Source organism: Apis dorsata, unplaced genomic scaffold (genome assembly GCF_000469605.1).
Source record: "Apis dorsata unplaced genomic scaffold, Apis dorsata 1.3 scaffold_74, whole genome shotgun sequence".
Taxonomy (NCBI): Eukaryota; Metazoa; Arthropoda; class Insecta; order Hymenoptera; family Apidae; genus Apis; species Apis dorsata.
The window spans coordinates 2,192,603-2,204,034 of NW_006263372.1; the positions used below are offsets into that span (position 1 = coordinate 2,192,603).

Here is an 11,432-nt window from a genome sequence, read left to right on the forward strand (position 1 = left end):
TTTTTTTCTGTCATTTATTTTATTTTAGTGAAAAAATAGGTGGTTATGATATACAGATGAATTATAGGTATGAATTCTAGATACTTTTTTCTGTCCTTTAAGATGGAGGATGATTGATTTTTGAAATTGTAACAAATGAAATTAATTTGAAATCAATTTTATATAACAGATTCTTTTTTAGATTGCCAATTGTCTCATTATGTCTTTCTTAAAGATGTAAACTTATGGTAAAGAATATGAAAGAGGGAGAAAGAAAATGATAAAATTTAATAATATAAACTATTCTTCTTTTTTTGAAAAGATAGAGAGATTTATTAAGAATTGAACAGTGTAAATCACTTCCAATAACGCATAGATTAGTTTTGAAACTTTTGCAATTTTTGTATCAATTTTTGTATCAATGTTTTTTAAAATTTGATATCCATACTCTATTAAATTCATGGAAAACAGTGTTGCTTTGGAAACAATTATAAGTATTGATATTTATTTACCTAGACAGGACTGTCCATCAGGTTCAGTTTTGTATTGCCAATCGAGTTGGCTAAGCTGTAGATATCCGGCAAGCAGAGGAATATCAGAGATTTCCGTTTCGTCGCCGCCAGCCTCCAGAAGAAGCACGTTCCAATTTTCTATCTCAGACAGGCGACTTGCCACTACAGCTCCTACAGTGAAAGTTTAATAAAACTTGGTTGAAATTATATTTATATAATACAAAGTTGATAAACATGATCTATATGCGAAATGTGAAATTTTGTGGAAAGTGAAAGAATATTAGACATTAATAAGAAATATTAAACGTTACTTTTTATAAATTGAACGACAGACAAATGAAGTAAAAGGAAATACGTTGTATATTTATTAAAATAGACTCGAATATATTATTCTATTATCCAATATACTATTTCATCGTTTAATTTTTATCTCCTTGGACACGATTTTTGAAAAGAAACTAATTTTATTATATTTATTTCAAGAATTATGATGTCAACATACCTGCTGAACCAGCTCCCACCACGATAAAGTCATAAGCAGGCAAGAGCACTTCAGAGGGTATATTAATCGGTGGTGCCTCGTTGTCCATCACTTCGTACTCGAAATAAACGAGGGCTGCAGCGAGCACCGGAAAGAACCATGAAAGTCCGCTGGATGCCGAGGTCAGGCCTCCAGTTAAAACGCTCTCGATACCCATTCTTTTTTTTTTTCTTCTTCTTATCAATCAATCTGCAATATTAAATTTCATCAAATCATCATTCACTATCTTCAATCAAAACTATTCAATTATCATTCAATGATCAAAAATAAAATAGAAATCGAATCTTAGTAATTTATTTTTAAATCAATTTGTCAATTATTCACTTAATGTAGTCATTTAAAAAAATTTAATAATAAAACTGATCGAAAATAAAATAATATTCCAACCTCTACGTGAAATAAAATTGAAACTAAAAATTGTTCTCAAATAAATGTCACAATTCTTCGAGCACCAATTTTTTTTATTTTATTTTTATTTATCCAAACGCAGAGCCACGTCCTCGTGTTCATCCATGATGGATGACCGTCCCGAGCAAACGATCCCTCGATACTGTCGAACCTCGAAACGAGTTCGTAGCCACGTAGAAATCGATTAAAGAAAAGTCAAGAGGCTGTTGTACACGTGGTTTGATACGAGAGGAATATCAATGGCACGTGAAACTTTCAGCTGTTAAGTAATTCACCATTATCGCGGTCAGTACGGTCATGATGATCCTCACGTACATCCTATCGTCGAAATATTCCGCGAGCAGGGGAGATCCTGTGTCAATTTTCGCCAATTCGAATTTTGATTCGAGCACGTTTCGAAAATTATTTCTTCGATAAGGGACAAATTTTACCTCTTTCGAATTCGAATATTTTGATAAATTTTTTCTTTTTAGTTTATTTAAATTGCATTGTATTGTATTACATTATTTTTAATTTACCACGAATCGATGAAAAAATATTGAAAATATTTCTTGATTATTTATCAACGTGTCTCTGCCATATCGTGTAATTATTTATATATTTTTAAAATAAAAAAAAAAGTAATAATAATTAAAGATTCGAAGGAAAGAAATTTAAGGATAAAATTCCGCAATAGATTCGATTTGTCTATCCCTGACAAATAATTGTTGAAAATTCTATTAAAAATTTAATCATTTTATAACCAATAGAGAAACCAATTATATTTAACCATTATAATATAATGACACTACGATTATATTGCTAATTTTATGTATTATTTGTTTCAAATCATTCCATTGAAATTATACAATTATTAAACTAATCTATCATTTAAGTATATGTTTAATTCTATACTATATAAAGGAGGTCAGACCTATACAACCTATCATCATTATTATTTACATTATAAACTGCGGGTGTGATAATCACGTTTTCTTGTTTTTTATTGTTTTCTAGATTTCTGTGCCATTTTCTAATCTAAACTGTTTATAATTTAAAAGCCACGATTTCTATTCTTACCATAATTAGTATCATTATATTCATAAGAGTCAATTGTAACGAAAATTATATTTCTAGATTATGTTATATTATTATATAATTATATTTTAGATTAGATAAAAATTTACTTTGTAATATTTTTAACTTTCGTAATTATTGTTGAATTTTAACATATATTAATGTATAGTGGATGCTATTAAAAGCAAAATTAAACTCCAAAAGAAATAAAATTTTTGTGCAATAAAAATGAAAGAACAAAGAATATTTTATGTATAGCAATAATGTCGTTTATACTGGACTTTTATATTTTAGATTTTTAATTTTATATTTGGTAGAAATTGAATATGTTTGAAAAGGAAAGTAATACTTGCTCACCTACTTCTGAAGAGATAGCAAATGCAATACAATCTAGAAGCTTCTTTTCTTCTAAATAATCGATATACATGAAATTTTCATCACGACACTGCCTTTTTACATTAGCTACTAATCTTCTCTCACATAATTATATTGTACTTTACAATCTAATAGACTAGCTAACTAACTAAATAACTCGAACTTCTTCGAATATTATTCTTTCAATAATTAAACCATCTATTATAATTTTGCAACAGAAATAACTTTGCTCTTCGATCATAATTAATAAATTCTTCTTAAATTTTTGTTATCCAACCGTTTCTTCGTCGTTGACAACAAATTAATAAAACTCGACTTTTCTTCCTCTGTCATTTCACTTTACTCTCTTTGTAAAATTTCTCGAACAGTATGGTCCAAAATTTTTAAGAAAACACACTCCAAAATTACTACTCCTTTCAAACAATCGAACAGCCCATCCATTTTCAACGATTCAATATTTCTCCAATCATTTCCAAAAAAGAGAATTCAACTTATCAAATATTTTTCCACTATAAGTTTCACAATTTGTACAAAGGCATCACTTCACTTCCTTTTTTTCTTTCGTCAAATTCGAAGATAATTCTTTTTATAACAACTATAAACAGAAGGAGTAAAAAGTATAAATTTCTACAAGAAATATAAAGAAAACCGTGCTCGATCGAGTCATTTTCTTATAAAGGGAATAATTACAAATTTCACGTGAAGATGTTGGCGACCAGTTGACGTACGGTGTAACACTGACCACGACCTTGCTCTTGTCAGAAGTTTTCACATGGATTCATCGTAGTAGAGGAGCGCAAACAGGTTAACAATCTTTTCGAACGCGGTATAACGGTCCTCCGCTTCCTCTCTCTTCTTCGACCTCTCCTTCATCTCCGTTCTCTTCCTGCTCGCCGTCCCCGTAGAAACGAAACGTGGCGTGGAATTCAGAGGACGAATCACTCTCCGTGACCTCTTCATGTGCTCTATTTTTCGCCATTTTTTTTTCATCTCTCTTTTTTTCCCTTTTTTTAAATTATATAGATAGAGATGATTTTTTGAGTTTTTTTTTAATCTGAAAAAGATATAGAAAATGTTAAAAGAATGTAGAATCGAATAGAATTCAATAGTGTTCGAAGGACGAGGAATCTTCTTTATTTTTTTTTCTTTTTTGAATTAGACATATAAAAGCAAGAGATAAATTTTTAATTAGAATCTGAAAAAGATACAGAAAATATTTGAACAGTGGTACTTCAAATGTGCATGCTAGATAGAGAGTCAAATACGTATATAAAAATTAAGACTTATTTATTTAATTACAAGTAATTTAGTTTTGCTTTAAATGAAAATAGGACTTGAATTACCGTAATATACAAATGAAGATTTCTCAACGTGTACCAGTATCGAATTATAACGTATTCTAAACACGTGCACGAAACACGAACTCTTCCTAAAGTGACCAGTTCGTATTAATTTTGACGGTAAACCATTAATTTTTAAGTTGATCAAGAAATTTCAGACATTTTATATTTTCTCAAATTCCAATTTAAATAAATACAATTTTTCGATTATTCTTTAAAAATCAAAATTGATCAAAATTTTGAAATGGGCCAAAGTAAAATTTAGAAGAATAAGGATAAAAAATCGTCGATAACATTATAAACGTCATAAAATAAAAAATAAATAAAATAAATAAAAAAATTCTTGTTAATAAAAAAATCGTTGATAGCGGATTACGTGATACGCGTCACGTCCATGGTGAACGCGATGCCCCCCATTCGAGGAATTATTTCTTGACGTCATCCAGCTTACGGTAAAAGAGTTGGCGTCGCCGGCCTCTGTACAGGAACGTCCTACTTACCGTTGCAACACCATCGCGATTATGTATTGGGCTTAACGATCATTGAATCACAAATCGAATTGTGACAAACAATGTTTGAGGAAAAGTTGGTCTGTTGAATCATTTTGTTACGCTCGCATTACCGTTCAGAGTTTCTCAATTTCAGTGTTTCAACATTTTCTTACTAAATTGTTTCTGAAATTCTTTTTCAATTGGAAGTTAAAAGATATATTCGTATTTCGATTTTAACAAAAATCGCAAAATTAAAATTAAAATATTGTCTCTAAATTAATAAGTTGTAAATAAATGTATCATATGTTTCCATTTAATAAAATATGATTTTCTGAATATATATTTGACTTTAACACCCCTATTTCCACTTAGGCATCTTGCCTATTTCCGATGTTTTCAATTAATCCTTTAAATATTTTCTTACCATTTAATGACTTTTTTATTTGCAATAATACATTAAAATTATATCATTTTATACGTATCGAAATATTCAGGTTATTGATTCTCGTAATCCACATAATCTCCACTGAAAAACAATACATAATCTCTTTAGAAATTAATTGATTATATTTATGATTATGTTTAACCATAGTCTATTCTTATTCAAATAACATATAATAAAAATTGAATTTCAAAATATTTTTCAATTTGTACTAAATTTGTACTAAATTTGTTTTTCGATTTTCAGGAGGATGTTGCGGGTCCATGAAAAAGAGGACCATCGTAGGTGGTTACGCGTTCACGTGGTGGTTCGTAACCGACGTCCAACGATTATCTCTCGAGGTGATGACACTGAATCCTGTCTGTGAAAGCGTGGAAACCGCACAGGGAGTACCATTGACCGTCACAGGAGTAGCACAGTGCAAGATCATGAAGGCTGATGAACTCCTCCACACTGCCAGCGAACAATTTTTAGGAAAAAGCGTTTACGAAATCAAATCGACAATCCTTTCTACCCTCGAGGGTCATCTTCGTGCGATATTAGGTATATCTCTAGAAAGAATACTAAAAAAAGAAAAAAATGAACATGTTCGAACTATGAAAGTGTGAGACATCTATATAACAATTATTATCGCGTACAATGAATTGAAAGGCGTATTGAGCAATAAAGAAAAACGAGTATTTTTAGTTCTTATACAGTAGGTTCTTATACATAACAATGGCAAATGTCAAATTTAAATATTTTACAAAAGAATAATTTATTATTCTATTCACTACGAATAACAAAAGTTTCAAAATTACAATATTCTAGAAAGATAAATAAATAATCAAATTAAAGATTAAATGTAAAATGACTAACCGTTCTCACATCATTTCATAAGTGATTTAAAATATGTATTTGTCCAAAGTTCAATTATTTTATCTCAATTCGTCTCAAACCATATAAATAATTAAATTTCACATATATTCAATTCATATCTATTAAAAATATATAATAATAATAGCGTGCACATTTATGGATCGTAAAATAAAACATTCAAATCCGTCTCTTCCCTTTGGGATCCATGTTTCAAGTTACAAAATATGGCCGTTTATCTAAATAGGAAAACTATGGATAACTTTCAGGCACGTTATCGGTAGAGGAGGTGTACAAAGATCGGGATCAATTCGCGACACTGGTGAGAGAGGTAGCGGCACCAGATGTTGGTCGCATGGGGATCGAAATTTTATCGTTCACGATAAAAGACGTATACGACGACGTTCAATACTTGGCGTCACTTGGCAAGGCACAAACTGCGGCTGTCAAACGAGATGCCGATGTCGGCGTCGCCGAGGCGAATCGCGATGCTGGCATTCGAGTATGTTCACGTCTGAAAAATAATCTCGATTAGAATTGTGACCATCGATAATATCGACATGTTGTCGATAGGTCGATATGTCGATAATGTCGTTAAAAAATCGATAATGAAAATAAATATCGAAATTATTATTTATTAATATTTATATTTTTTGAACTTATTATTAGAAATATTATTAACAATGCATAAATCGATATTTTCGTGATATTTTTATAACTGTCAATAATATTTCTTTATTTCTTATATACAGTTATGGTAAAACAGTAGGAACTATAGTGTATCTATATCTAGTGTATCTATATCTAGTGAGAAACTAGAAAAATTTTAGGAATTATAATTATGGTATTTTAGTGAATTTTTTTAAAGTTCTATTTTCATTGCATTTTTGCAATCGTATGAAACTAAAAACTAGATTAAACAATGTAAAATATTTATATGAACTTAATTAATTAGTAAATGTTATATGTATATAGATGATTAAATACTCATCGATATTTATTTCATATTTCGTATAAAATTGATCAACAGGAGGCAGAATGTGAGAAAGCAGCGATGGATATAAAATATAATACCGACACAAAGATCGAAGACAATGCCAGACTCTTTCAACTGCAGAAAGCGAATTTCGATCAGGAAGTGAACACGGCGGTAAGTTACGCTCGAAAGATTCAATTATGATCGAATATTTTCATCAGAAGGATATATAGAATTTTAATAAAACTGATTGGATCGGATATATAGAAAGCAGAGGCACAACTGGCTTACGAACTTCAAGCGGCAAAAATAAGACAACGAATACGAAACGAGGAGATTCAAATAGAGGTGGTGGAAAGGCGTAAACAGATCGAAGTTGAGGAACAAGAGGTACGTCGAAAGGAACATGAGCTTCAAAGCACTGTGAGATTACCTGCGGAGGCTGAACATTATAAAATTGGCAAAGTAGCCGAAGGAAAGAGGTAATTTGAAATTCTGTGTATTGAATTTATGGAAAAAATATAGAAGATTAATCAATTTAAAATACTAATTAAAATAGTAATAAAAAAAATAAAAATATATAATTTTTGACTTAGCTATTTTAATTCATAATCTTTAAAACTTCTTAACCTCTTAACAGTAAATTTTTAATACATTCTAATTAAAATAATTTATTTATCCGTAAAAAAAAATTAGATTGAACTTAACTTTCAATAAAATCAAATCAATTTTCCTTGTTATTCTAAGCGTAGATATGTTTTAATAATTTCCTTATTTTTAGAACACAGACCGTGAACGCGGCTATAGCTGAAGCTGAGAGGATTCGATTGATTGGAACAGCCGAGGCTCAAGCATTAGAAGCGATTGGAGTATCAGAGGCTCAACGTATGCAGATGAAAGCCGCTGTCTACAAGAAATACGGCGGAGCTGCTATTCTGAATATTGCACTCAATGCTTTGCCAAAGGTGAGAGATCGTTCACTTGCTCGTGATAATCGTGATATTATCGTATATTATAAATTCGTGTATTATAAACGTATATTATGAATGTGTATTATAAGTTCTGACATTAATTTTATAAATATATCGGATTAAAATTTAAAAAAAAATTTTAAATTTTATATTTTTAATCAAATTTTTCAAACAAAAAAAAATAAAAATGGTATTATATTTAAAAAAAATAGAATATTTTTTAAAATTTATCCCTTTTCATATTATTAAAAAATACATAATAATACTTAATAATATATTTACGAACATACTATCAATTAATATGCTCCATTATTTCAGATTGCAGCAGAAGTGGCCGCACCACTAGCGAGAACAGAGGAAATCGTTCTTCTTGGTGGAAATGACGCGACTAGCGGAGAAATTACACGCCTTGTGGGGCAAGTACCTCCAGCTGTTCAAGCACTGACCGGTGTAGATATTTCAAAAGTATGTTTAAGAGGCCACCGGCCTCTTAGAAAGTGTATAAAGATAACGTTCGGTATCGAAAGTACTGTAGATTTAAATAAAAGTTACACGAACTTTCAAAGATGAAATATTTCAATTTCTCTATTGAGTATGAGAAATAGATTAAATCTAAATGAAATTGAAATATATCTAAGTCTATTGTAATTTTATAATTCCATATAGAATACTTTATAATTGTAAATGTATTTTATAATTCCATATAGAATATTTTAATAGATAGTAGAATGTAATAATTTATATTATTATAATAAGTAATCTAAAATTTTGAGACTTTTGCAGGCTTATATATTCTCCTATTGTTATGTTTAAAACTTCTTACATTAAAATATAACATAGAAGATAACATCATTTGATCCTTAAAAAATCCAGAATATTGACAAAATATTGAAACAAAATTCCTATTGAACACAACACTGTCACATTCAAATGTCCAAAGCAAGCAATTTTCTTACAATTTTCTCATAATTTAATATAATATCGCATTAACATCACATCTTTAAGCTTTTAGTTATTTTATTATATAAAACTTTAACATTATACAACGTTTCATTATTTAAATCATTTTCAGGTGTTAGGCAAGATACCAGGAGCAAAGTAATGGCGGAAAAAGCAGCAACGGCGACCAGACGATCGGATACTCGGAATCGGCTGAAGAAAAGAATAAACACTATACTGCCAAAGATTTCTCTGCTATTCTATCATCTACCAGTGACACTTCACTTTGTTCTCTTTCCCGAATTACTCTACCTCAAACGTAGATGAAACGACGCTAAAGTGAACCGATCAGATCGGTTATTCCTCCGCTACGAATGCGTCGATTTTAAGGCCGATCATATACATATGACATAAACTCAATATCTTATCTTTCATATCACATTATATTGGATCACTACAACGCACATAATCTATTTCAACTTCATCATAACTCATGCACGTTCATTTTTCACGTGCATTGTTTTGAAGATTTTTTGGATCCTACTGAATCCTTCTTAATAATTGAACTTTAATCGATGCAGTCTATAAATTATAATATAGAAAGAAAGAAAAATGTGGAAGAAAGAAATGAAGAAGATGAAACAAATCGGCAAGCAACAAAGAAGAATTTAAAAGAAGTTTATGGAAAATCGAGTACACACGTATATCGCTAATTATTTGCGAGTTAACTATTGTGATTGAATACTGTCAACAATTGTGTTCAACTTCATAAATAAGAAACTTAACCAAGAGGATGGTAAAAAAGGGAGAAGATGATGAGACACGTTCGTGCGGAGTAGGCGTGAAATTAACTGTCCATAGTTACAGTTGTACATACTAGTTACGTGTGTGTTATAGCAACTGGAATTTCTACCTTGCTTATATCGAGACGTATCAAATGAGGAGAAAAATATTGATTTTTAAATGTTTGAAAAAATTGAATATATTGCAATTTTTTTGTTACAGTTTGAAAAACTTAAAATGAAATCATATTGAATGAATTTTGATAAGATATTTAAATTAGAAATAGAAATTCACACATAAGAAAATTCCAAGTTAAATGATGTTCATTCACATTCAAGAGACTTTGCTTCTAAGGAAAGTGAATTTCTATGATCTTACTTTCTAATGGAATATACCCAATGTACAATCACTTTTCTAAATTGCATTGCTATTGCACTGCATGTATTTTCAATATACTAATTCTTCTATTGTATTTATTGTTTATATGCAAATATTAGAATAAGATGAATTATCAATCATTGCTCAATATATTTCAGAACATTTTATTAAAAATTTAGAACTAATTTCAATAATGAAATTTTTTAATTCAATTATTCTTTTTTCAAAAATAACTTATAAAAACAATTATGAATGTAACGCTATTCCAATAATCAAAAGAAAATTCTAAAAATTATTAGAAAAATTCGATTATTCTCGTTTGATACGTATTCGCATTTGAAATTCTCTCGGTTGACCACGCATCGGAATCAATCGCATTCCCGCCATCAAAATGTACTCTCCAAACCGAAGAAAGTGCCAATCAATTTGTAAATACAGTATCGTCTTGCCGCCGTATAGCAGAACAAATGATAATTTTCTATTGCGCAATGAGCATTCTGTTGTGTTGCACCTGTTTTCCCGATTCGGTTCGCAATAGTGCTCGCATCCAAGCATTAACTTCTATGATGATTTTTTGCTTTAAAAAGAATATTCGAGTTCTACTGCGCGAAAAGGATGTCCATCTCGACATCACGATTACGATGATTAAATCGTAATAATAAAACTATGATATCGGGCGTCGCCGAGTACAAATTTCATTGTCCTGTCCCGGTATTATATTTAATGTTCCCAAATAATAGTTAATTAGAAGGAAAAGAGAGATTGGTTTGACGATTTTTATTTTGTTCAATAGAAACAAAAAAAAAAGAAAGAAAAAAAATAATTTATAATAATAAGAAAATTCTTTAAGAAAAATGTTATTTTTCTTTTTTTTTTTTTTATATATTTTGATATAATTTTTGTTAAAACTAAAATTATTTATTTATTTATATCTTATTTATATTTATATTTATTTTATATTTTTTAATTTATATGTATATATATAATACTTTATATCTGTATAACAAATCTTCAAACCAAAGATTACAGAAAGTAAAAAAGAGCCAAATTCTAAAAGGGAAGTGCATGGATATTGCCATTTGTCGCCAAAGTCTTCCCAATTAATTAATTAACAAAAAAAAAAAAAAAAGAGAAAACAAAAAAATGAGAATGCATAGTACATTTAGAGCAGTACAAAAAAAATGACAGAAAGAACTAATTTCAAAATGCACTTATATTCAATAAAAAGTTAAAGAATGAAAAGAAAAAGAAAAGAAAATTATTAAAGAAGTCGTAATCCGTAAGTTCAAGGTCCATGTCTATATAGTATTTTTATTATAATAAGAAATCGAAGCTGTAAATGCTAATTATATAAAATAGAAAAAAAAAAAAAAAAAAAAAAAAAAA

At 29.4% G+C, this 11,432-nt stretch overlaps 2 protein-coding genes and 2 long non-coding RNA genes across 6 annotated transcripts in view; 1 reads left to right on the forward strand and 3 right to left on the reverse strand.

Annotated features, from left to right (window-relative positions):
- LOC102678750 (glucose dehydrogenase [FAD, quinone]) overlaps positions 1-2,972 on the reverse strand; it is a 5,274-nt gene extending 2,302 nt beyond the window's left edge. Inside the window, exons 1-3 of the mRNA XM_006610603.2 lie at positions 2,854-2,972; positions 994-1,217; positions 492-662 (exon numbers count right to left, since the gene is read on the reverse strand). Of these exons, the coding sequence (XP_006610666.1) occupies positions 492-662; positions 994-1,189 (367 nt within the window). The 5' untranslated portion in view covers positions 1,190-1,217; positions 2,854-2,972. The remainder of the gene's footprint in view (positions 1-491; positions 663-993; positions 1,218-2,853) is intronic.
- Positions 1-11,190, forward strand: part of LOC102679685 (flotillin-2) — a 105,176-nt gene extending 93,986 nt beyond the window's left edge. Inside the window, exons 2-8 of one of the 2 annotated variants that reach the window (XM_006610611.2) lie at positions 5,391-5,687; positions 6,269-6,501; positions 7,030-7,149; positions 7,243-7,457; positions 7,757-7,940; positions 8,265-8,362; positions 9,019-11,190. In XM_006610611.2, the coding sequence (XP_006610674.1) occupies positions 5,391-5,687; positions 6,269-6,501; positions 7,030-7,149; positions 7,243-7,457; positions 7,757-7,940; positions 8,265-8,362; positions 9,019-9,025 (1,154 nt within the window). In that variant the 3' untranslated portion in view covers positions 9,026-11,190. Of the gene's footprint in view, positions 1-5,390; positions 5,688-6,268; positions 6,502-7,029; positions 7,150-7,242; positions 7,458-7,756; positions 7,941-8,264; positions 8,412-9,018 lie in introns of both variants that reach the window. The other variant, XM_006610610.2, reaches the window with a different exon arrangement.
- On the reverse strand, positions 4,215-4,943 carry LOC116184912. Its single transcript, XR_004149569.1, has 2 exons — positions 4,712-4,943; positions 4,215-4,300 (listed from the first exon to the last, which is right to left on the reverse strand). It is a non-coding gene; the product is annotated as an uncharacterized LOC116184912 (long non-coding RNA).
- LOC116184910 overlaps positions 5,125-11,432 on the reverse strand; it is a 7,038-nt gene continuing 730 nt past the window's right edge. The window contains exons 2-4 of one of the 2 annotated variants that reach the window (XR_004149566.1): positions 6,003-6,513; positions 5,368-5,695; positions 5,125-5,228 (exon numbers count right to left, since the gene is read on the reverse strand). This is a non-coding gene — a long non-coding RNA (uncharacterized LOC116184910). Of the gene's footprint in view, positions 5,229-5,358; positions 5,696-6,002; positions 6,514-11,432 lie in introns of those variants that run through there. The other variant, XR_004149565.1, reaches the window with a different exon arrangement.